This window comes from Pongo abelii, chromosome 1, assembly GCF_028885655.2.
Source record: "Pongo abelii isolate AG06213 chromosome 1, NHGRI_mPonAbe1-v2.0_pri, whole genome shotgun sequence".
Classification (NCBI taxonomy): Eukaryota; Metazoa; Chordata; class Mammalia; order Primates; family Hominidae; genus Pongo; species Pongo abelii.
The window spans coordinates 132652169-132679583 of NC_071985.2; the positions used below are offsets into that span (position 1 = coordinate 132652169).

The 27415-nt window shown below is 39.0% G+C and overlaps 1 protein-coding gene across 1 annotated transcript in view; it reads left to right on the plus strand.

Moving 5' to 3' along the window:
* Positions 1-13171: 13171 nt before the first annotated feature.
* The window catches only part of DBT (dihydrolipoamide branched chain transacylase E2), a gene marked incomplete at its 3' end in the record, with an annotated part of 53558 nt that continues 39314 nt past the window's right edge, over positions 13172-27415 (plus strand). Inside the window, 3 exon segments of the mRNA NM_001134018.1 lie at positions 13172-13225; positions 21675-21798; positions 26939-27014. Coding sequence (NP_001127490.1) covers positions 13175-13225; positions 21675-21798; positions 26939-27014 — 251 coding nt within the window. The 5' untranslated portion in view covers positions 13172-13174.

The following is a 27415-nucleotide window of genomic DNA, read 5'->3' on the forward strand; positions in this document are numbered from 1 at the left end:
ACGAGGTCATGAGTTCAAGACCAGCCTGGCCAATATGGTGAAACCCCATCTCTACTAAAAATACAAAAATTATCCAGGTGTGGTGGCAGGTGCCTGTAATCCCAGCTACTCAGGAGGCTGAGGCAGGAGAATCACTTGAACCTGGGAGGCAGAGGTTGTGATGAGGCGAGACCATGCCACTGTACTCCAGCCTGGGCAACAGAGCGAGACTCCGTCTCAAAAAAAAAAAAAAAGAAGTTAAAAAAACTGGAAAATAAATCCAAAGAAAGACTAAATATTAAATATTAAAGCAGAAATTTAAAAATTATAAAACAGAGTTGGCTCCTTATTTTAAAAACTGATAAAATGAGAAGACTGATCAAGAAAAAAAGGTGCAAATAAACAATATTAGAAAACAGAGAACATAAGTATAGACACAACAGGGATTTGTTTTAAAGCAGGGGAATACCCTGAACAACTTTCTGCCTATTAACTAGAAAACTTAGATGACATATATGAATTTATTGAAAAATACCGCTTAGCAAAACTGACTCTAGAAGAAATAAACCCATTTTCTTCAACAAATAGAGTGCATGAAAAAAAAAAAAAAAACGATGGTAGTTATCTGGATCTTGGTTGAAACAAACTGTAAAAACTAAAGACTTTATGACATAAATAAGACAATTAAAAATGTATGATTAAAAGAGCTGGGAGGAGAAGTATAATATTAATAGAAAGCCCTATTTGTACTATCACCATTAAATTTAACTGAACTAATAGTTAAGAGGACAGTGAGGCAGGAAGGTGGTCCAGAGGGTGTTACTGGATGAATATACCAAATTTTCTAGGAGCAGACCATTCTGAATTCATATAAACTCTCCCAGGTAATATGAAAAAGACATAGACCTCCCCAGTTCATTTTATAAGGCTAGTATGATCTTGATGCCAAAACCAAAGACAACTTGGGGAAGAAAAATTATAGGTCAACTTTATTTATAATTTAGATGCACCAGTCTCAGTCAAAATATTTACAACCAAATTCAACAATGTTTGTAAAATACAACACATTATAACCAAGTTGGGATTGAAGATCAATTTAAAATTGGAAAAATATGCTGATGTGTCAAAAACCTAAGATCACACCAATAGATGCAGAAAAAGGATTGGAAAAAAAAAAGATCCGTTTATGATGAAACAAAATCAAGCAAACCTAGGGATAAAACCCCCTTAGTGTTATTAATGGTGTATTAGTCCATTTCACATGGCTATAAAGAACTACCTGAAACTGGGTAATTTATAAAGAAAAGAGATTTAATTCACTCACAGTTCTGCATGGCTGGGGAGGCCTCAGAAAACTTATAATCATAGCAGAAGGCAAAGGGGAAGCAAGGCATGTACTTACATGATGGCAGGAGAGAAAGAGAGAGGAGATGGGGGCGAGGTACACACTTTTAAGTGCCACACACTTTTCAACAACCAGATCTTGTGAGAACACACTATCACAAGAACAGCAAGGGATTTCCCCATGATCCAATCACCTCCTACCAGGTCCCTCCCCTGACACTTGGGGATTACAACTTGACATGAGATTTGGGTGGGGACACACAGCCAAACCATAACAAATGGCATCTAAAAAATTCAACATCAAACTTCATTTTCTTTCTCGGCCCTACTGGGAGTCAAGCAAACATCATGTTTAGTAGTAAAATATTAGGCTCCTTCCTTTTAAGATTATTAACAAGATAAGAATGCCCACTATTATGGCTTTTTTTAAACAGATGGTAGAAGTCCTAGACAGATTTTATAAGAAAGAAAAAAGACATAAGATAGGACAGGCAAAAACAACACCTTAATTTTGATATCATCTTAATGATGTGACTGTCTACATAGAAAACCCAAAAGGAATCTAGAAGAAATGGATAAATTCCTCGACACATACACTCTCCCAAGACTAAACCAGGAAGAAGTTGAATCTCTGAATAGACCAATAACAGGCTCTGAAATTGAGGCAATGATTAATAGCTTACCAACCAAAAAAAGTCCAGGACCAGATGGATTCACAGCCGAATTCTACCAGAGGTACAAGGAGGAGCTGGTACCATTCCTTCTGAAACTATTCCAATCAATAGAAAAAGAGGGAATCCTCCCTAACTCATTTTATGAGGCCAGCATCATCCTGATACCAAAGCCTGGCAGAGACACAGCAAAAAAAGAGAACTTTACACCAATATCCTTGATGAACATCGACGCAAAAATCCTCAATAAAATACTGGCAAACCGAATCCAGCAGCACATCCAAAAGCTTATCCACCATGATCAAGTGGGCTTCATCCCTGGGATACAAGGCTGGTTCAACATACAAAAATCAATAGACGTAATCCAGCATATAAACAGAACCAAAGACAAAAACCACATGATTATCTCAATAGATGCAGAAAAGGCCTTTGACAAAATTCAACAACGCTTCATGCTAAAAACTCTCAATAAATTAGGTATTGATGGGACGTATCTCAAAATAATAAGAGCTATCTGCGACAAACCCACAGCCTATATCATACTGAATTGGCAAAAACTGGAAGCATTCCATTTGAAAACTGGCACAAGACAGGGATGCCCTCTCTCACCACTCCTATTCAACATAGTGTTGGCAGTTCTGGCCAGGGCGATCAGGCAGGAGAAGGAAATAAAGGGTATTCAATTAGGAAAAGAGGAAGTCAAATTGTCCCTGTTTGCAGATGACATGATTGTATATCTAGAAAACCCCATTGTCTCAGCCCAAAATCTCCTTAAGCTGATAAGCAACTTCAACAAAGTCTCAGGATACAAAATCAGTGTGCAAACATCACAAGCATTCTTATACACCAATAACAGACAGCCAAATCATGAGTGAACTCCCATTCACAATTGCTTCAAAGAGAATAAAATACCTAGGAATCCAACTTACAAGGGATGTGAAGGACCTCTTCAAAAAGAACTACAAACCACTGCTCAATGAAATAAAAGGATACAAACAAATGGAAGAACATTCCATGCTTATGGGTAGGAAGAATCAATATCGTGAAAATGGCCATACTGCCCAAGGTAATTTATAGATTCAATGCCATCCCCATCAAGCTACCAATGACTTTCTTCACAGAATTGGAAAAAAATACTTTAAAGTTCATATGGAACCAAAAAAGAGCCCACATTGCCAAGTCAACCCTAAACCAAAAGAACAAAGATGGAGGCATCACGCTACCTGACTTCAAACTATACTACAAGGCTACAGTAACCAAAACAGCATGGTACTGGTACCAAAACAGAGATATAGACCAATGGAACAGAACAGAGCCCTCAGAAATAAAGCTGCATATCTACAACTATCTGACAAAAACAAGCAATGGGGAAAGGATTCCCTATTTAATAAATGGTGCTGGGAAAAGTGGCTAGCCATATGTAGAAAGATGAAACTGGATCCCTTCCTTATACCTTATACAAAAATTAATTCAAATGGATTAAAGGCTTACATGTTAGACCTAAAACCATAAAAAGCTAGAAGAAAACCTAGGCAATACCATTCAGGACATAGGCATGGGCAAGGACTTCATGTCTAAAACACCAAAAGCAATGGCAACAAAAGCCAAAATTGACAAATGGGATCTAATTAAACTAAAGAGCTTCTGCACAGCAAAAGAACTACCATCAGAGTGAACAGGCAACCTAGAGAATGGGAGAAAATTTTTGCAACCTACTCATCTGACAAAGGGCTAATATCCAGAATCTACAATGAACTCAAACAAATTCAGAAGAAAGAAACAAACAACCCCATCAAAAAGTGGGTGAAGGATATGAACAGACACTTCTCAAAAGAAGACATTTATGCAGCCAAAAAACACATGAAAAAATGCTCATCATCACTGGCCATCAGAGAAATGCAAATCAAAACCACAATGAGATACCATCTCACACCAGTTAGAATAGTGATCATTAAAAAGTCAGGAAACAACAGGTGCTGGAGAGGATGTGGAGAAATAGGAACACTTTTACACTGCTGGTGGGACTGTAAACTAGTTCAACCATTGTGGAAGTCAGTGTGGCGATTCCTCAGGGATCTAGAACTAGAAATACCATTTGACCCAGCCATCCCATTACTGGGTATATACCCAAAGGACTATAAATCATGCTGCTATAAAGACACATGCACACGTATGTTTATTGCAGCACTATTCACAAAAGCAAAGACTTGGAACCAACCCAAATGTCCAACAATGATAGACTGGATTAAGAAAATGTGGCACATATACACCATGGAATACTATGCAGTCATAAAAAATGATGAGTTCATGTCCTTTGCAGGGACATGGATGAAGCTGGAAACCATCATTCTCAGCAAACTATCGCAAGGACAAAAAACCAAACACTGCATGTTCTCACTCATAGGTGGGAATTGAACAATGAGAACACATGGACACAGGAAGGGGAACATCACACACCGGGGACTGTTGTGGGGTGGGGGGAGTGGGGAGGGACAGCATTAGGTGATATACCTAATGCTAAATGACGAGTTAATGGGTGCAGCACACCAACATGACACATGTATACATATGTAACAAACCTGCATGGTGTGCACATGTATCCTAAAGCTTAAAGTATAACAATAATAAAAAAATTCAAAAAACTCTTAGAATAAAACTTAGATGTATTTTGTCATGACTTTGGATTAGCCCTTTTTTTTCTGTGTTATGATACCAAAAGCCCAAGAAGCTAAAGAAAAAGTTAGATAAATTGAAGTCCAATTTAATTAAAATTAAAAACTTTTGTGCTTCGGAGACTATTTTATTTTATTTTTGTTTACACCCAATTTATTTTATTTTTGTTTACACCAAATTCATACACCACTATGAAGAAAGTGGGCGGACAAACCACAGAATGGGAGAAAATATTTAAAAATCATGTATGTGGGTCAGGTGTGGTAGCTCATCCCTGTATTCCCGGCACTTTGGGAGGCCAGGGCAGGAGAATCTCTTGGGGTCAAGAGTTTGAGACCAGCCTGAGCACCATAGAGAGACCCCGTCTCTACAAAAAATTTTAAACAATCGATCAATCAATCAATCAATCAATCAATAAATCATTTATTTGGTAAGAGTCTAGGATCCAGAATATATAAAGAACTCTTCCAAGTTAAGCAAAAGCCTGGGCACGCGGGTCATTTGAGCCCAGAAGTTCAAGACCAGCCTGAGCAACATAGTGAGACCCTGCCTCTACAAAAAATAATAAATTAGCCAGGCATGTTAGCATGTGCCTATCATCCCAGCTACTTGAGAGGCTGAGGCAGGAGGATTGCTTGAGCATGCGCCCACAAGCTGGAAGCTGCAGTGAGCTATGATTCCAACACTGCACTCCAGCCTGGATGACAGAGCAAGACCACCCTGTCTCAAAAAAAAAAAAAAGTTATAAACAAAAAGACATAAGCAAAGGATTTGAATAGGCATTTCTGCAAAGAAGATATACAAATGGCCAATAAGCACATGAAAAGTTGCTCAGTGTCATTAATTATTAAGAGAATGCAAATCAAAACCACCATGAAATACTACTTCTCACCCACTAGGATGGCTGTAATCAAAAAGACAGGCAGTAACCACTGTTGGTAAGGATGTGAAGAAACCAGAAACTTCATACGCTGTGCTAGTACAAATGTAACGTTGTTGGAGCCCCTTTTGAAAATATTCTGGCAGTTCCTCAAAAAGTTAAACATAATATTACCATGTAACCTATAAATAGCAATTCTACTCCTAGATATTCACAGAAGAGAAATGAAAACATGTCCACACACAAGCTTGTACATGAATGTTCATGGCAGCATGATTCATGATCCAAAAAGTGGAAACAACACAAATGTCAAAATTAAATCAGGTTATAACTTTAAGAGTTCATTGTTCATACAAAACAGTTTGCAAACTGGAAAGACCTCAAATTGGAAAACAGCATGAAGTCTCAATTTAAAACAATTATGTTTTTTAATTTATGTGAATAGAAACAGGGTCTTGCTATGTGGCCCAGGCTGGTCTTGAACTCCTGGACTCAAGTAATATTCTTGTTTTGGCCTCCAAAATTGCTGAGATTACAGGCGTGAACCACCTAGCCCAGCCAGGTCTCATTTTATAGCAATTACAGCAGAGTTTATAGAGCATACAGGAAGCAACATTGTAACTTTTTTCATGACTGGCTGTCATTTAAAGACATATTGAGCTATTTAAGCTGATTTATCAATAGCTGATTAGTTTAATTTCATGAAATCATATTGATAAAGACAAAAAGCTTACTTTTATGTTTTGTTTATCTTTAGGGTTAGGGGAAATCAGGATGGATTAAGTCTTAGTTACATTGCTATGGGCAGTTTGGCCTTGAGAGATCTAAACTGTGGCTCTATTTTTATTTGTTTATTGAGACAGGGTCTCACTGTGTTACCCAGGCTGGAGTGCAGTGATGTGATCACGGCTCACTGCAACCTTGACCTCCTGGGGCTCACGCAATCCTCCCACCTCTGCCTCCCGAGTAGCTGGGACTACAGGCACATGCCACCATGCCTTGCTAATTTTTAAATTTTTGGTAGAGACAGGGTTTCGCAATGTTGCTCAGGCTGGTCTCCAACTCCTGGGATCAAGTGATTCTCCCGCCTCAGCCTCCCAAACTGCTGAGATTACAGGTGTAAGCCACCACACCTCGCCCATTTTTATTTTTATTTTAACAATGTCTATCAACTGATGTGTATATAAACAAAAAGTAAAGTATATCCATACAATGAAGTATTGTTCAGCCATGAAAAAGAATGAAGTACTGATACCATACATGCTGTAATATAGATGAACCTTGAGAACATAAGTGAAAGAAGCTAACTGAAGAAGCCAGTCACAAGAGACCACATATTGTATAATTCCAGGTATATGAATGTCTAGAATAGACAGATTTATGGAGATAGTTTAGATTAGTGGTTGTCAAGGGCTGTGGGGGTACATTTAGAATGCGGAGTGATTGCTAACGGGTGTGAGGGTTATTCTGGTGAGGGGTGATGTAAATGTTCTGGAATTAGATAGTGGTAATAGTTGCAGAACTTTGAATATACCAAAAATCACTAAATTTTACACTTTAAAAGGGTGAATTTAAGGTATGTGATTGCTATCTCAATTTTTTAAATTGCAAAAGACAAGACATATGTAGGAAATATAGCAGACTACCTTTAGGACCTTTGGATTGTAAAGTATTTCTTTTTTCTTTTTTTCTTTTTGGAGACAGGGTCTTGCTCTGTCACATAGGCTGGAGTGCAGTAGCACAATCATGGCTCAGTGTAGCTTCAACCACCCAAGCTCAAGCGATCCTCCCACCTCAGCCTCCAGAGCAGCTGAGACTACAGTCATGTGCCACCCACACCTAGCTAATTTTTGTACTTTTTGTAGAGATGGGGTCTTGCCATGCTGCCCAGGCTGGTCTTGAACTCCTGGGCTCAAGCAATCCCCCTGCTTCGGCCTCCCAGAGTGTTGGGATTACAGGCATCAGCTACTGTGCCAGGTGGGATGTATTTCTCAAGACACAAAAATCACTAATTATAAACAAAAGATAAATACTGTTGGCCTGTGAACGGTGGCTCAAGCCTGAAATTCCAGCATTTTGGGAAGCCAAGGTGAAAGGATCGCTTGAGCCCTCAAGTTTGAGACCAGCCTGGGCAGCATGGTGAGACCCCGTCTCTACAAAAGGATTAAAAAAAAACTTAGCTGCATGTGGTGGTGTGCACCTGTAGTCTCAGATACTAGGAAGGCGGAGGTGAGAGGACTGTTGGAGCCCACGAGTTCAAGGCTGCAGTGAGCTATAATTGCGACTCTGCATTCCAGTCTAGGTGACAAAGTGAAGCCTTGCCTCAAAAAAAGAAAAGATTAATATATTTTAACTACACTAAAATTAAGATCTCTGCACATCAAAGGACTCCTTCAAAAAAGCAAGCAAAGACATGTCACAAACTGGAAGAAAGTATTAGCAACACATGTAAATTAAAGGGATTAGAAGAATCCAGAATATATAAGGAACTCCTAAAATAATCAACTAGAAAAAGATACACTATAGAGGGAAAATGGGCAAAAAGCATGGACAGGCATTTTATTTTATTTTAAATTTTTTTTGTTTTTACATAAACAACACTTTTTTTGTTGATGCATTCATCAATAGACACAGGTTGTTTGCATATCTTAGCTGTTGTGAATAATGCTACAGATATCTTTACAAGATATTGATTTCATTTCCCTTGGGTTTATGCTCACAGAGAAATTGCTGAATCATATGGTAGTTCTACTTTTAATTTCTTGAGGAACTTCTATTTTCACAAAAATAAAGTATATCCATACAACGAAGTATTGTTCGGCCATGAAACTGTACCAATTTACAAATATTGCCACCAACAGTTTACAAGGGTTTCATTTTCCCTACACCCTTGCCAACATTTGTTATTCGTCTTCTTGATGAGTCATCCAATATGTTAATACTACATTTATATAGACTCTTTCATCATATAAAGTAGTATCAAGATACTAGAATTCCTTTGATCTTCAAAATATCCCTGAAGGTATATTGAAGATGGTAGGGAAGGTATCATCAATGTCAATCTCATCTTGTACACAAGAAAACTGAAACTTGGCCATGATAGGCAAAAAAGAGGCAGGTCTATATATAAATCAAACTCTTAATGAATCACTACAAATACAAACTATCCATATTAAACAAAATATATATCTGTATTATATACAATACATACAACTCTATATTAACATAGTTGACTAAGCATATATTGAAACAGTTTCTAAATAAGTAATGATATTTAAATACTTAAGCTATTAAAAGTCCTCAAAATTCATAAATAGTTAAACTACAGTAGCTCAGGCAAGCACGTGTTGGTATATTTTGGGGTAATGGTCAATGCAGGGGCTGACTCTAGGCTACATTTATCTCCTGACCACTTAGAATTCAGAGCAGAATTCAGAAGGTCATCCTCAGATTTTTCTACACCAGTCAGGTCACATCAAGGAGCCAAACAAGTAATTTAAGACCTTCATTAATTAGCATCTTGCATTTTGGTAAACTTCACTCTTTCTGAGAAATCCATTGAATAGAGCAGAGTGTCAATTTAATGAAGCCACAGTTATGTTCCTTTTTTTTTTTTTTTTTTTTAGACAGGGTCTTGCCCTGTTGTCTAGGCTGGAGTGTAGTGATGCAATCACAACTCACTGCAGCCTCAAGCTCCAGAGCTCAAGTGATCCTCTCGCCTCAGTCTCTAGGACTACAGGCACACGCCACTACCCCCAGCTAATTTTTTGTAGAGATGGGGTTTTGCCATGTTGCCCAAGCTGGTCACAAACTCCTGAGCTCACGCAATCCTCCCGCCTTGGCCTTCCAAAGTGCTGGGATTACAGAGCCACCGTACCTGTCCCACAGTCATTTTCTTAAGGATAAATTGTTTCATCTTATTCCGTCCCACATTTATAGAAAGTAACATAGACAACCATCTTAGAAATATCAACCATTGAGCAGGCACTCTAAGAATGGCTAATAAACATGTAGAAACATGCTCAACTTTATTAATAATCAGGGAAATTCAAATTAAGATTATAACACCATTTCATAATTACTAAATTGGGGGAAAATTTTAAATCTGACAATATCAAACGAGGAACAATAAACATACAGCAGCTAGGCATGTAGTTTGTACAATCACATTGGAAAACAATCTCATATTATCTAGAGTAAACTTGAAGATAAACATAACCCCTGTTTCAACAATTCAATTTTTAGGTATTTATCCTGAGCCTACTAATCAAAGTGTAGTTGGCTAACCAATAGCATTTGTATCACCCGGAGCTTGTTAGAAATGCTGAATGGCAGGTCTACCCACATTTACTGAATTAGAATCTGCTTGTTAACAAGATCCCCAGTTGCTATGAATGCTCATTAATGTCTGAGAAGCACTGTGCTAAAGAAACCCTAGAACATGCACCAGGAGAAATGATCAAGAATGTTCATAACAGCACTGATGGTAATAGCAAAGAACTAGAAATAGCACAAATAACCACTCAGTAGAGAATGGATAAATAAATCATGTCAGAAAAACTAGTTGCAGAAAGATACATACAGTTTAATACCGTTTTATGAGACTCAAAAACAAGCAAAAGTAAATAATATGTTACTAGGCATCCATCCATATACGTATATGTGGTCAGTTCTAAAATAAACAAAGGAATGATAAACACAATTCAAGATAACGTTTATGAAGGGGAGAGGTAAAGGAAGGAGCAGACAGTGATCTTCACTAACAGGAAAGATTCTATTTCTTTTTTTTTAGTTTAAAATGTATTTTATTTTTAGACAACCTACATAATGTGTTTTTCCATAGGTTCTATTTCTTAAAGTTGAGTGGTAGGTTCAAGGGTTTTTGTTACATTATTATGTGACGTATGTATTTGTTTTGTTTTGAGATGGAGTCTTGCTCTGTTGCCCAGGCTGGAGTGCAATGGCACAATCTTGGCTCACCACAACCTCTGCCTCCCAGATTCAAGCAATTCTCCTGCCTCAGCCTCCCGAGTATCTGGGACTACAGGCGCATGCCACCATGCCCGGCTAATTTTTGTATTTTTAGTAGAGATGGGGTTTCACTATGTTGGCCAGGCTGGTCTCGAACTCCTGACCTCGTGATCTACCCGCCTTCGCCTCCCAATGTGCTGGGATTACAGGCATGAGCCACCACGTCCAGCCTTATGTATTTGTTTTTATTCATATGTTCATTATTCTCTCATATAACACAGTTTTAGCAGCTTTATTATGGTATACTTTACATACCATAAAATTCACCTGTCTTAAAAGTGTATAATTCAAAGATTTTTAGTAAATGTACAGAATTATGCAATCATTGCCACAAAGTGGCAAAAGAAAATTTTCATCACGACGAAAAACATCTCTCTTGCCTCTGCAATCACTGCCCCTTCCACCTCTAGCCCTAGGCTAATTTGTTTTCTAATGCTAACCTTATTAATTAATCATATGAATATAATCTTATTATATAACTAATATAACTAAAACTAAACTGTTTTTCATCTCTATAAATCAACATTTTCTGGACATTTAATTTAAATGGAATCATGTAATATGTGATCTTTTGTGCTTGTATTCTTTTACTTAGCATAATATTTTTTTGACATTCATCCATGTCATAGCAATTATCGCTAATTCAGTCATTTTTAAGGATGAATAATATTTCAGAATATGGATGTACCACATTTTGTTTATTCACCTGTTAATGGACATCTGGGCTGTTTCTAGATTTTGGCTGTTATGCTGTTACGATTATTCTTATACAAGTCTTTGTGTGAACACTGTTGTCATTTCTCTTACGTAGCTATCCAGGAGTGGAATTGGTGGGTCATAACTGGCCATTTTTAAATCTAAAAAAAGAGAAGAAATGGGGTCTTTGTTTCTTTCAAACTCGAATAAAAGAATTAACTAGGGAATAGATGGTGTATTTCTTTCCAGATGCTGGAATGAAAGATAAGGACACATATTATACTGAATATAGAAGCAAGAATCCATTGACATAAAAAGACGGTAAAGGAAAATAAACTAGTTATCTTCTGAGGAGCAGGTACAGTTAAAAACGAAATTAGGACAAAGAAAGTTGTATAGCAGCAGCTTGGAAGGGAGATGATCCACTTCAAAGGTACAATTGCCACTGCTTTTTATACAAACACATGCTTGTGGGATTATCAAATATATTAATAATGTCTATAAACATTTTTAAGGAAATGTAAAAACTTGAAATTCTTTTGACTAGTCTAGATTTTCTGAGAAAGATAGCTATTTAGGCCCGACCCAGTGGCTCATGCTTGTAATCCTAGGACTTTGGGAGGCTGAGATGGGAAGACCGCGGCTTGAGACCAGGACTTTGAGACCAGCCTGGGCAATATAGAGAGATCCCATCTTGAACTTCTGAGCTCAAGCCATTTGCCTGCCTCAGCCTCCCAAAGTGCTGGAATTATGGGCAGGAGCCACCACGCCTGGCCCAAGAGACCCTATCTCTACCAAACAAACAAACAAACAAAAAAGATAATAAGATTTATTGTTTGCATTAATTTTTTTTTGTGTATGTGTGTAGGTGTGTAATACATAAAATGGCAAATGAGGGGAAAAAGTGTTTGGGTCATATTAAACAATGAAGTTGTGAAATACCTGAGATTTTGTTTCATAACCACTAATCTTCAATGTTGAGCATTTAAAATGTATTTGTTCCAGTTTTTTTTCTCTGTAATTCCTTAGACATCTGTGCAGATTTTCATTCCCACGTAAGAAGCAATAACAGACTAATGTCATCCTGGACATTTCCAGGAATTGGTTTCCTAGTTGCTCTGAGGAAGATTGCCTTTTAAAAGAAAGCTCTAATCTGTTCTTTACCAGTTCCGCTTGACCTGAATTTGACATTTCTTTAAGAGACAACTAAATCAAGATCATGTGTCTGTGACATGTATTGCATATGCTAGTTAGCTGCATCTGATAGCAGTCTGCAAAAAGAAAGATGATGACATGTTTATTTTAGACATTAGGTAATGTTCATCTTTCATGAAAAAAATTGGCCAATTTTGGTAATCAAAAACATAAATGGGAGAAAAAAAGGCAGTCATTGGGAAGTAATGCTGTATGGACTTGTGAAACAACTAGTTGTCCAGAGCCTTGCTACAACGTATAGAAATATTCTATTTTCTGTATTTGGGGCGGTTACACTACAAGATGAAGAAGGGGAAACGTTTTCCAACTCATCCCTCAGGTCCTACTGCAACATAACTTTCTTGAGGTAAGTACCCTTCTTTGTGTTTCCTTAACACTCTCTATTTTCCCCATCACATACACTAAAAAGATTATCTTTGGTGCATCTGTATTTACACAGCAGTGTTAAATTTGGGCTGCCCTCTGCCCCGCCTCCGTTCCCCAGGTTCTTTTCACTCGCCGCTGGGACCCAGATCCTAGGGTTTAGCTCAGGCTCCGCCCTACTCCCTGGTTGGCTGTTGGGTGGGAGGCTCTTTTCTTCCCTCCCTATTGGTCGCCCAGGGGGAGGCGCGTTTCCCATCTCCTGATAGGCCGCGCCGCGCAGAGTCTCTCCAGTCGGCGGCACTGTTGTCATTTCCGGGGTAAGATGGCTGCAGTCCGTATGCTGAGAACCTGGAGCAGGAATGCGGGGAAGCTGGTAAGCACGTTTGGGCAGATCTGAGGCCGGGAAGGAGTGATTTGTCCGGAGTCATCCAGGAGTGATGTGTTACTTTCTCCTCCGGTGCCAGGCGTCCAGGGCACGCGTGATGGAGAGGTGAAGGGATGCATGCAAAATAAAGGGCAGAGAACGGAGCAAGTCGACCAGTCTGGAGTGGAAACCCACTCCCTCCCCTTACCTGGAAGCGCTTCTGCAGCGACTCAGCCGTCCTCCTGCTCCATCTGTACCCCGAGGCCCAGCTAGCGTTTCATTCAGCGCCTTCCAGGTGCCAGGCATTGTGATAGGCGCTGTGGATCCAGAGATATATTCGTTTAGCATTTATTGCGTACCCACAGTATGCCAAACACTGGTAACACGACCCCTACCCTCAAGGAATCTACAGGTTGTAGAGGAAGAGGCCGTTCAAGTTATAGAATATCACCAGGGGTCCCTGCTTCCGAAGAACTGAGCAGCTCGGCGTCACTCTTTTGGCTTGTACTTCTATGTCCGCACCACATATCATTCCTACCCTTTTGTCACCAAGGCTGTGACCCACCACCATCTCGCCTGCATTTCCTTCTCTTTCTCCCAGTCTTAGCACCAAGCACTGACACATACCGGTAATGATACTGTTACACCCTATTTGCTTAGTGTTTCTTCTTCCTGCCTCCTCTCTCTTTCCCTAGTTGCTCCTATCTTGGTGACCCCGATCTTACAAAAACTTTCAAGAGCCTGCTATGTTCTAGGTACTGTGTTAGGCATTGGAGATACAAATATGAAATAGACATCATATCTTCCTTCTCAAGAGATTACAACCTTGTGGTGGAGGACAAAAGAGAGGGAGACAGATAGAAATTACAACCCAGCATAAGAGGTAGGTACTGTGATGGGACAAGTGCCTAGAACTACAGGAACACACAGGAGTGGACACCTATGGTGGACTTGGGGGTCAGAGGAGTTCCCAGAGGATACTGTATGACTTGAGATTTAAGAAGGTTAAGTAAGAGATAACCAGGAGAAGAGAGCTCTTCTCAGCAACACTTACACATATTGGTCTCTCTTCTTTCTAGAGCTTTCCATTCTTGTTTTCTGTGACACCAGTTTCCCAATATTATTCTTTCTTCATCTTTGGCCACTTCATCCCAATATCCTCTTTCCCTTCCCACCTTTTAAATATTGCTTTTTCTAAAGGGCTCTGACTTTGGCCCTCTGCACTTTTCCCAATTTCTTCGTTATCCCATCCACTCTTTGGATTTAGTTACCATCTATGCTGATGAGTCCTAAAGTTCCCCAGTCTTCCAACCAGGTCTACTCCAAACCCATATATCCTACTGTCCTGGAAATCTCCAGTTTCATATGTATGTGGTGTTTTCCAGCTGCAATTAACCCAACCAATAAATAGGAAATTAAGTATCCATGCATACAGAGCATCCCCAATTAGATGTCAGCTCGCATGAAGTGGCTTATGATTATCAATGTCGTCATTTCCCTAGTAGTTCATTTGTCCTTTTCCTACTGTTTACAAGAGGGCTGCTACAACTTCTTATTTTATGTTGAAGGCAGGAAGGAGGAAGAGGAGGAGGTTCCAATCTCACTGGCCAGAACTGTGTTACATGGCCCCTGCTAGCACAAGGGAGCTTAGAAAAACTTCTTCTTTTTTTTTTTTTTTTTTTAAATGGAGTCTCTCTCTGTCACCCAGGCTGGAGTACAGTGGTGCCATCTTGGCTCACTGCAACCTCTGCCTCCCAGGTTCAAGTGATTCTTCTGCCTCAGCCTCCCAAATATCTGGGACTACAGGCACACGCCACCATGCCCAGCTAATTTTTGTATTTTTAGTAGAGACGGGGTTTCACCATGATGACCAGGCTGGTCTTGAACTCCTGACCTCAGGTGATCCTCCTGCCTTGGCCTCCCAAAGTGCTGGGATTACAGGCATGAGCCACTGCCCCTGGCCCAGTTTCTCTTGATTTGAGCCTGTAATTCTCTCCGAAGAAATCTAGTCATGATTTTTCTACCCTGCCCTCAACTGGAGGTATCTTGTCCCTTCTTAACTGGATTATATGCCTCCAGTGGTCTTATAGTTTTTCCAACCCATTCTCCATAGTGTAGCCAGAGTGATCTTATAAAGTAAGAGACATTTGATAATGTCATTTTCTTGCTTAAAACTGCCTTCAGCAAAATATCCAAAATTCAAATGACTATGAGACAATTTATGATCTGGACCTTTCCAGTCTCTTAGACCTCATTCTTTACCAAAACCTACTCATCCCAACCCCAACTCTGACACTTCCCCACCCTTGTTCCACACTAAACTACACTAGAAGTTTGTTGAACAACTTGAGTTAATTGCACACACACTGTGCTTTCTCTCTCAACTCCAGACCTTTGCACATGTATTTCCTCTGCTTTAAAGACTCTTGCCTTACTCCCCTGTGGCCTTATATGCAACATACCTCATCCCCTGGGTTACACCTACTCATCCGTCAGGTCTTACTTCAACATAACTTTCTCCAGCTAGGTTCCCTTAACACACTCTATTTCCTTCATTATAGCATGTGTTATAATCACTGGTTTACTTGTCTTTACCTTTCACTGTACTGTGCGTTCTATAAGGGAAGAAATTGCATCTGTTTTGTTCTCTGTATAATCCCAAGTGCCTGGCACATTGTAGGTGTGCATAAATATTTTTTAAATGACTCAGTAAAAAAAAAAGTCAGGTTTGTAAACTTTTGTAAAAAGTTGTAAGCAAAAACAGCTCTTACCCCCACAGTAAATTATTAAAATAGCCTTATAATGTTGTGTTTTACATTTCCCTAGGACATAATGCATTTGACTCTTGATTAATCATGCCATTTGGAATTTTTCTGTTGTGTCTGTCTTCCTGTAGTAAAGTGTAAGTAATTTGAATTCAGGAACTATATACTGCATCTTATTTAGCTTTGCATTTCCAAGTCCAGTACAATGTCTGACTTTAGGAGTGCTCAACAGCTGCCTATTGAATTATTATTAAATATTTCCTTAATATGCTACTTTGGTGAACAGTTTCATTTCCCTTTATGTTCTTCTGTCCTGGTTGTGATATTGAATTATTAATTTATTTTTATTTTTATTTTTTTGAGACAGAGTCTCACTCTGTCGCCAGGCTGGAGTGCAGTGGTGCAATCTCAGCTCACTGCAACCTCCACCTCCCGGGTTCAAGCGATTCTCCTGCCTCAGCCTCCCAAGTAGCTGGGCAGGCACACGTCACCATGCCCAGCTAATTTTTGTATTTTTAATAGAGACGGGGTTTCACTGTGTTGGCCAGGATGGTCTTGATCTCTTGACCTCGTGATCCGCCTGCCTCAGTCTCCCAAAGTGCTGGGATTACAGGTGTGAGCCACTGCACCTGGCCTAATTTTTTATTTTATTTATTATTATTTTTGAGACAGGTTCTTGCTCTGTTGCCCAGGCTGGAGTGTGGTGGCATGATCTTGGCTCACTGCAGCCTTGACCTCCTGGGCTCAAGTGGTCCTCCTTCCTCAGCCTCCCAAGTAGCTGGGACTACAGGCATTCACCACCACAGCCAGCTAATTATTTTGATTTTTAGTAGACAAAGTCTCACTACGTTGCCCGATATGGTCTTGAACTCCTGGGCTCCAGTGATCCTTCTGCTTTGGACTCCCAAAATGTTGGGATTACGGGCATGAGTCACTGCACCTGGCTGAATTATTTTTTAAAATAAAGGAAAGACCTATTTTAGTCAAATAATTACATTAAGAGTTAGACTACATGTATAGTTGTTCAACCAGGATGTATTTGAGAATGAAAATGGTATTATTAATAATTGCCTTGAATCACTAGGGGTGAACTGAGTGTCACCTCAGGCAAATTGGTACAGATGGTCCCCATAGAATTAGGTGTCTTTAGTATTGTTCATAGATGAATTTAGAATTGCTTCAAATATAAAATATATAAAACTGATAATTCCATAAGCATGCCTTTTTAAAATTGGAGGTTTAAAGCCTTATGCTTAATTTACTAGTCTAGCTGGGTGTGGTGGCTCACACCTGTAATCCTAGCATTCTGGGAGACTGAGACAGGAGGATCACTTCAGCCCAGGAGTTTAAGACCATCCTGGGCAAAAAAGTGAGACCCTGTCTTTATTTTATTATTATTATTATTTTTTGAGATGGGATTACAAGCGTGAGCCACTGCACCCAGCCGACCCTGTCTTTGAAGAAAATTAAAAAATTAATTTACTAGTCTAATAGTCTGTTTCTAGAAAAAAAAAATTTAGAATTCTAGCTTGAAAAATTATTTCTTCTCCTCTTTCCTGTTGCCTGTTAATCCATCAGCAGCTTCACAGTGTTTTTAGCCTTCTCCTCATAGCCATTCAATTACTATTATATTAATCATATACTGCCTATGGTACTTTTGTTGCTTTTTTTCTTTTTCTACTGTTAATTACCTCAGTCAGGAGCCTGTTGCTTTGCGTCTCAAATACTATACAGTACTCTCCCCTTCTTATCTGAGGTCTTAGTTACCCATGATCTACTGTAGTCTGAAAATAGATGAGCACAGTACAGTAAGATATCTTGAGAGAGAGACCACATTCACAAAACCTTTATTACAGTATATTATTATAATTTTTCTATTTTATCAGTTATTATTACTGTCTTACTGTGTCTGATTTATAAATTAAACTTTATCATAGGTATGTATGTATAGGAAAAACATGGTATATGTAGAATATGTAGGATTCAGTACTGTCCATGGTTTTAGGCACCCACCGGGGGGTCTTGAACGTGTCCACTGCACATAAGGAGATAAGAGATGAATACGGTAATAGTTTCTTTTTTTTAAAAAATCCTTTTTTGATAATTATGGTATGTAATAGTTTCTTCTCCCTTTCTCTCCAGATTTTATCTGTTGTAATCTATTCAATAAACCACTACTAATTTCCTAATCCTTTTTCTTCAATAACCCATAATGTATGAGTTCAGACTCCTTATACTGACATTATAGTCATCAACCGTTTCCTCCTTGAGCTGTCTCCATTGCTCTCTTTTATACCTTTGGTCAAGCCAATCAAGCTGCTCAGTGTCCCAGCAGATATGCTAAGTCAATTTCTGCTGTAGTTTATTTATGCTGTTTCCTCTGCCTTAAAAGTGCCCTTCTGCTCTTTTATTATGTATGCTTATTATGCACAGTGCAGCTTAAATCTTCCTCCAAGAAGCCTTCCTGGGTCACACTAACGTGAAAAAAACCCACCAGACACCTCTACTTAAACTCCTTTTTTTTTTTTTTTGAGATGGAGTTTTGCTCTTGTTGCCTAGGCTAGAGTGCAATGAGATTACAGGCATGAACCACTGTGCCTGGCCTGCTTAAACTCCTTTATCACTTACTGCCTGTGCCTCTTTTTTTTTTTCTTGAACCTATGGATTATATTGAAGAAGCCTATGCCTCTTATTACAAAAAGTTAGAGCATGCATGTCCATGCTTTAGTGTGTTTGTGTGTGTGTTTATTTTCTCACATACGTTGTAAACTCTTTGAAATTAGGGATTATTTCTCCTATTTCTAGGGTCTTTGACATCAAATTTACTTGGCTTCAGAGCTCGATTGTTCCACTTATTTGCTGTGTGACCTTGGACAAATTACTTCACCTTTCCCATCAGTTTCCTGTGTGTTGAAGAGGGCTAACGTGTATGTTCCACAGGGAAATTGTAAGATATAAAGATGATGTCTGGGCTGGGCACCATGGCTCATGCCTGTAATCCTAGTACTTTGAGAGGCCAAGGTGGGCGGATTGCCTGAGCTGAGGAGTTTGAGACCACCCTGGGCAACATAATGAAACCCCATTTCTACTAAAATACAAAAAAAAAAGTTTAGCTGGACGTGATGGCACATGCCTGTAATCCCAGGTACTTGGGAGGCTGAGGCACGAGAACCGCTTGAACCTGGGAGGCGGAGGTTGCAGTAAGCTGAGATCGTGCCACTGCACTCCAGCCTGGATGACAGAGTGAAACTCCATCCCAAAAAAAAACAACAAAAAAAGATGATGTCTGAAAAGACTATTTTTCTTTTTTTCTTTCTTTCTTTCTTTTTTTTTTTTTGGAGACAAGGTCTCTCTGTCACCTAGGCTGAAGTGCAGTGGTGTGATCTTGGCTCATTGCAGCCTCCACCTCCCAGGTTCAAGTGATTCTTGTGCCTCAGCCTCCCAAGTAGCTGGGACTACGTGTACCACCATGTCCAGCTAATTTTTTGTATTTTTAGTAGAGAGGGGGTCTCGTCATGTTGGCCAGGCTGGTCTCAAACTCTTGACCTCAAGCGATCCACTCACCTCAGCCTCCCAAAGTGCTGGGATTACAGGCCAGAGCCATCATGCCTGGCCTATCTGAAAAGAAAGTACTCAGCACATGGGAGGCAATAAATGTTAAGCTTGGTGGTTTATGCTGCCCCGACCCATGAATAGTTCAATAGGAGTTGTGTTGTTGTTGAAGGTAAGACCTTCTAGTAGTTTAATTTTCTTTCAAATATTTTAAAAATATGAACAATTTTATTTAAATTAAGGTGAATCTATATACTTCAAAACTTTCCTTTATTGTCCCTAAGTTTTATGTCTGATGAAACAGAGGTTGATTCACTCCTTTGATTTTATTGTTGACCAAGAGTCAGGATTATGGGAGCTGAAGGAGAAAGCAAGGACAAACAAAATGGAAATGTTTGGGAAAGAGAATTATTTTATTATCTTCTGGTTTTAAGTTATCAATTTTAATTATTTTAGTTAGGCTTTATATTTCCTGAATATTAATGTTAATAAGAATAAAATGTTGATATTATAAAGACTAGTTGATTTAGGGTGATCTCTAAAGTTAAGATGAATGATTTAAGATTATTTATGTTTTAGGAAAGGGATCTTCAGTTTTTCTTTGCCTTCAGAAATCAGTAATAGCTTGAAATTTAAAGTAAAAAAATAAGAATTTAAATGTATTGTTCTTGTCAGCAAACCAAACTTTTACTTTTATATTTGCTATCAGAAAAAAACAAAAATTCTAGTTTATAAATATGTATTAAAACATGACTGTACTATATGATGTTTATTATAACATAGCCTTTAAAAGTTAAGAGTTAATCACCACTAATGTACATGATTTTTTTCTTTTAAAGTAAAAGTGACTGTGTTACATACATGAAAAAGTTTCACTTATCAGTGTTCTTATACTAAGAAGGTTAGAAATTTCTGCAGAGAAGTAAGCTCAGGGCTTTAAAATTAAGTAAATAAATTTCTGTAGTTTATGTTTACAGTATGATGTAGTTAAGTATTAATAGCATTGAATTTTTTTTTTTTTTTTTTTGAGATGGAGTCTTGCTGTGTCGCCAGGCTGGAGTGCAGTGGCTCGATCTCTGCTCACTGCAACCTCTGCCTCCCGCATTCAAGTGATTCTCCTGCCTCAGCCTCCCGAGTAGCTGGGACTACAGGTGCATGCCACCATGCCCAGCTAATTTTTTTGTATTGTTAGTAGAGACAGGGTTTCACCATATTGGCCAGGCTGGTCTCTTTAACTCCTGACCTCATGATCTGCCTGCCTTGGCCTCCCAAAGTGTTGGGATTACAGGCGTGAGCCACTGCGCCTGGCCTAATAGCATTGAAATATTAACTTTCCAAATAAGGTATTATGGCCTGGCATGGTGGCTTGCACCTGTAATTCTAGCACTTTGGGAGGCTGAGGCGGGAGGATTGCTTGAGCTCAGGACTTCAAGTCCAGCCTGGGCAACATACTGAGACCTTGTCTCTACAAATAATAAAATTAACTGGGTGGTGTGGCACGTGCCTGTGTTCCCAGATACTTGGAAGGCTGAGGCAGGAGGACCCCTTGAGCCAGAAGGTCAAGGCTTCAGTGAACTGTGATCGCACCACTGCACTCCAGCCTGGGCAACAGAGTGAGACCCTGTCTCAAATACACACACACATACACACACACACACAATACCTTTCAGACACTTAGGTTTTGATATATAGAGTTGAATACATTTGGGCCTACTTATTTCTGTAAGAGATTTTAAAATAATATTATACTAAGGTACTATGTAAAATAGTTAATTCTAAAGAGTCATCTATAAGTTACTATAAGTAAACTTTGGGGTATCATACTATACAAGTTTTTCATTGTTTTTAGATGCTAACTATTACTTTAGAATTCTTTAGTAGTTTTAGTTCAGGAAGTCCAATGACTTAAGCATACCTATAAGCTGAGGTATTTATACAGAATACACTGTTAAAATGTCTTTACTTTCAGAAGGAATTTTGGGCAAGGATCATAAATGTAACAAATCTAAATCTAAGGATATAATATTTCTATTGTGATAATGGTTCTACTTTTAGAATGGAATTGAAATTCAATTTATACTTAGAGATAAGCCAGTATGGTTGTTTATAAATGCTTTTACTTTTTGTTTTCTCATCTGTAGATTTGTGTTCGCTATTTTCAAACATGTGGTAATGTTCATGTTTTGAAGCCAAATTATATGTGTTTCTTTGGTTATCCTTCATTCAAGTATAGTCATCCACATCACTTCCTGAAAACAACTGCTGGTAAGTATGATTTCAAAATAACATGTATAAAATAATGTTTTGTACCTCATTCAGTAATATTTTTTAGTAGTTGATTGAGACTTTTTAAACAAAAAAAAGTTGACTCTGTATTTCTAGCCGGGCCCTTCCCATCTCCCCACATTTTTCCAATTCTCACTTTCTTTTTTCTCATCCCTCTCTTTTACATACTTTCCTTAATATTGGCACCCCTTTTTAAAAAAAATTTTTTTTAGAGACAGAATGTCACTCTGTTGCCCAGATTGGAGTGCAGTGGTGTAATCACAGCTCACTATAACCTGAACTCCTGGGCTCAAGTGATCCTCCTGCCTCAGCTTCTCAAAGAGCTAGGATTACAGGCATTAACTTATCTCGCCCAGCACTTGTGTCTTTATAATGTTGGGAATGGGTTGTGTTGGGCCATCTATTTATCATCTGGCTCATCTAAGTGCAATAGTCAGCATTGATGTGACTTTCTCAGTCAAGGTAAATTGTTGACTTAATAGAGGTATCTTTGTGTTGGCATACATATTGTGGTATTGTTAGTTGAAAGAAGCACTTAATCTGTCATGTGAACATGGTGTGATGAAACCAGCCTGATTTAGTACTAAATAGAAAGTTCCCTGACTTTTACCATTTACTGACTTTTTCCCCAGCTTTTTCTACCCTCTGTAAAGAACCTGAAGGATTCAGTATTAGATTTGGCAAGGGCACAAGAACTGTTTTTTTTCCTGATGTTCTATTTAGAACCCTGATAAAGAACCCTAGACTTTTGTTACACAATTAAGTTTTTGACAGATATATGGGAGCTTAGTTTGGGCTGGCAATGAAAAATGGGGGAATTCCAGGCAGACCCTAAGTCAGCCTTTCCATGCTTTTTTTTTTTTTTTTTTTTTTTTTTTTTTGAGACAGGGTCTCGCTCTGTTGCTCAGGCTGGAGTGCAGTGGCACAATCATAGCTCACTGTAACCTCAAACTCATGGGCTCAAATGATCCTCCTGCCTCAACCTCCTGAGTAGCTGGGACTACAGGTGTGCATCACTACACCTGGCTAATTTATTTATCAGGGTGTTGTCACAGTGCCCAGGCTGGTCTAAAACTCCTGGATTCAAGAGATTCTCCCGCCTCTGCCTCCCGAAGGGCTGGGATTACAGGCATGAGCCCTGCACCGGCCTTCCATGCCTTTTCTTTTGCTTTTTTTTTTTTTTTTTGAGACAGGGTCTCACCTCTCAACATGATGGGATTACAGGTGTGAGCCACTGTTCCCAGCCATCTTCCATGTTTTTTCTATGTCATCCTCCACTATAGCCTAAGATATGTAAACTTTACCTTCACTACTTTTACAAAAATTTCTATTTTTAAAGTTGATCTTTTTTTGTTACTTCCCAGAGAAAATAGAAGTCATTCAAGTAAATACTTCAACTTCCTGGTCCAGTCTGTAAACACTTAGGAGCTTTGGGTTGCTGGATACACCAGTTCCAGGCTACTTGGATTCCTGGATTTTGTAATTCTACAAATTCCTGGATTGGAATTTGTAATTCTACAAATTACTAGCAGTGTAACTTTAAGCAAGTTTCACCATCTGGGAAATGGGAGTAATCATAGTATTTAGCTAACTGTATTCTTGTGAGAATTCATTCATTCAACAATTAATATTTATTGATTACCTGTGTTCCAAGGCACTGCTCTAGGTGCTTGGGATATATCAGTACACAAAACAAAGATCCTTATACTTGGGTAGATTAAATAAATTAGAATATATAAAGTACTTACATACTCTAATACTGCTTAGATATACTGCTTACATATACTAATACTGCTTTCTCTGGATACTTATTAAGGTTTCTCTTCTTCTGCTTCTCTTTTAAACTTCAGTTTTTCATAAGATCCCATCCTTTGCCCTCTCTTCTTGTACTACATCTACACACATGCCTTCAACTCTCACCTCATTGAACACTTCTGAATCTGTAGCTGTAGCTCACATCTCTCACCAACTAACAAAACATCTCCATTCCAGTGTCCCCCAAACTCAGTCTTCTACAAATCTCTTTTCCTTCTGACATTTCCTAACTCAGTAAGTCATTAAGCTAGACTAGCCTAGCTTAACCATTGATATGAGACCCTGTCTCTACAAAAAATTTTAAAAAGTCAACTGAGCATGGTGGTCCACACCTGTAGTCCCAGCTACTCAGGAGTCTGAGGTAGGAGGATCACCTGAGCCCCAGAGGTTGAGGCTGCAGTGAGCTGTGATCATGCCACTGCCCTCCAGCCTGGGCAACAGAGTTAGACTGTGTCTAAGAAGAAAAGAAAAGAAGAGAAGAAGGAGGAGGAGAAGGAGAAGGAAGGAAGGGGAGGGGAGGAGAAATAAAAGAAAAAAGAAGAAGAGAAAGAGGAGGAGGAAGAGGAGGAAGGGACGGGACTGGAAGGGATGTGATAGGACGGGACGGGACTGGAAGGGATGTGATAGGACAGGACGGGACGGGAAGGGATGGGGAGGGGAGGGGAGGGGAGGGAAGCTAGAAACCTAGAGTCATCGGGAGGGAGGGAAGAAGCGAGGAAAGGAAGGGAGGAAAGGAAGCGAGGGAAGGAAGGGAGGAAAGGAAGCGAGGGAGGAAGGAGGGAAGGAAGGAAGGAAACCTAGAGTCATCTTGAGGGAGGGAGGGAAGAAGGAAAGCTAGAAACCTGGAGTCATCCTGACTCTAGTCTCCCATCAAATTGATTATCAAAACCTATTAATTTTACATCTTACATTTTTCTTAAATCTGCCTTCTTTTCAAACAGCTTTGAAAAGTATATAAATATATAAATCACATACTTCTGTGCTGGGCAGAGTGGCTCACACCTGTAATCCGAGCACTTTGGGAAGCTGAGGCAGGAGGCCTGCTTGAGGCCAGGAGTTCAAGACCAGCCTGGGCCACAAAAAAGTGAGACCTCATCTCTACAAAAAATTTTTTTAAATTACTTGGGTGTGGTAGTATGTACTTGTAGTCAGCTGCTAGTCCTAGCTGAGGTGGGAGGATCACTTGAGCCCAGGAACTTGAAGTTATCATGAGCTGATTGTGCCACTGCACTCCAGCCTGGGCAACAGAGTGAGACCCTGTCTCTAAAAAAATAATAAATTAATAAATTATATACTTCTGCTTCTTACCTGAAGTAGCCTCCTGCTTCCCCTGCCTTGTTTTGCCTCTGCCACCCACTCCCCGACCCCATCTACCGCACTCCTGCCAGAGAGATTTTTTCCTAAACTTATAGACTCAAAGTTGCAGATCTGATATTATAAATAGGATTCCATATCAGTTAATTACTGCTGAATAACAAACAATCCCACAACTTAGTGGCTTAAAGCAACAGGGACTGATCATTTCTCAGGATTCCGCAGGTTGGCTGGGTGATTTCCTTGCTGGTTACGCCCAGGCTCCCTAATATGGCTGTATTCAGCTAGAGGATCATATGGGCTGGAAAGTTCAAGATGGTCTCACTCATGTGTCTGACAATTCATGCTGGGTTTCCGATGGGGCACCTCATTTCTCCTTTTCCTGATGTCTCATCCTCCAGTAGACTAGATCAGCTTCCTTGCATGAGGATTTTAGGGCAGCATTCCAAAAGGGAGAAGAGAGAAGCTGTGCGGACTTTTGAGGCCTAGCCTCATGAACCTGCACGCTTCACTTCTGTTATATTCTATTTGTCAAAGCCAGTCACAGCTCAGCACAGATTTAAGAACTGGTGAAGTAGACTTGGCCTCCTGATGGAAACAGCTGCAAAGAATTTATGACCATGTTAATTTACCACTGGGTCCTGATCACCTTTAGGATGAAGTTCAAATATTTTAGCATGGTGCACAAAGTCTTTTAAATCTGGGCTGATTTCTTGCCACATACCGTATCTTCGGCTATAGAGAACTGTGTGTTCTTTAACCTTGCCATGAACCATCACATTTTCATGCTCTTGCTGTTCCCTGCATATTGCTTTGTATAGAGGTGCCATAGTATATTTTCTTGTTTTTGTGTTACTTAGATTGATTTCCAGTTCTTCATTATGACCCTATAGTAACCATTTTTTAGCAGGTGGGATTACTTATGGAATCAAGAATGTTGATTTAAAAAAATTTTTTTTGAATGCTTTTGATTCTTAATGCTAAACCATTGAGAAAGTTGCCAGGTTATACTCCAATCAGCAAGCTGTGAGAGGACCCAACTTGCTAGAGAGGAAATAAGAGGTACCTAATACCTCCATAACCAAAACGTATTTTGTATTTTTTATTACTAATTCAGAGCCATTTGTTAACCTGGAAAAGTGGGAGGGTCCATACATACTTTCAAATGACCAGAAATACTTTTCTCTTTTAAAAATAATTACCATACAGTATCATTGGCATCTAAGTATTACAAAGAGTGTTTAGAAGCTGGGTGTGGTGGGTGGTCCCAGCTTCCTCAGGAGATGGAGGGAGGAGGATTGCTTGAGCCCAGGAGTTTGAGGCCATTGTACGCATTTATGCACCTGTGAAATGTCTACTGTATTCCAGCCTGGGGAACATAGTGAGACTCTGTCTCCAAAAAAAAAAAGGAGGGATGGGTAGAAATTTGAAAAGGGGTAAAAAATGGAAAGAGGAAAGAGACGACTTAGGGATAAGGTGGCAGAACATAAGCTTGGACAAACAAGTTTCCATCAAGTTTGCTAGATATCGAACTGCCTGATTTTTAGCCATTAAGAATGAGAAAGAATAGTTATATAAATTCAAAAGAAATCTGTTCATGTTATTATAGTTTCATAACTTAAAACAAGGATATCTAGCTGGGTCTCTCTTTGTATATCTTTGTTCTATTTTCTATTCATTGCATTGTTTCAAAATTTAATTAATTTGTTAGTTGGGCCTTTTATAGCCTTATAACAGACCATTCTGGAAGTTAGAAAATGTAAGTTCTGTGGCAGTGCCAGTAAGTCTGTGTTGTAAAATAATTTATTTAAATCTCTGATGGTTATGAATAATGGTTATGCTCTTAAAAATTATAAAATGCTGTTTTTCTGTCTGTAAGATGGAAGAATTTCTGCCTCTGCCTGAGAACATTCTCTAATTTTAGATGTGAAAGTATATATTACTACTATGTTACATACTTAATGAGATCGTTTCTCATTTGTCTTTGAAGCTCTCCGTGGACAGGTTGTTCAGTTCAAGCTCTCAGACATTGGAGAAGGGATTAGAGAAGTAACTGTTAAAGAATGGTAAGTGAATCTGAAAAAAGCTCTTAAGTAAATTTAAAAATAATTTGAGTAAAAATAACTTTTTATTTTTATTTAATGGATAGTGGGAATCCATTTAAATTGAGAAACGTCTTTATAAACACATAATGCATTTTTAAAAACAATAAGGTAGAATTACCTTGTGTTGATGATATAGTGGTGAAGGAATTTGTCATACATCAAGGTACTTTATTCAGTGTGATTTAAACTGTCAGGTAGTCTAAGCTCTCTTCACTGTACTGAAAATGACTTTAGTAAGAATGTAAGTATGTTTGACTTACCATTACCTGATATAGTTTACTTGTATGTTTAGAAGAGATGAAAATATTTTACCAAAAGTCATGAATCAAAAAATAAATTTTGAAACATTAAAAAATTATCCA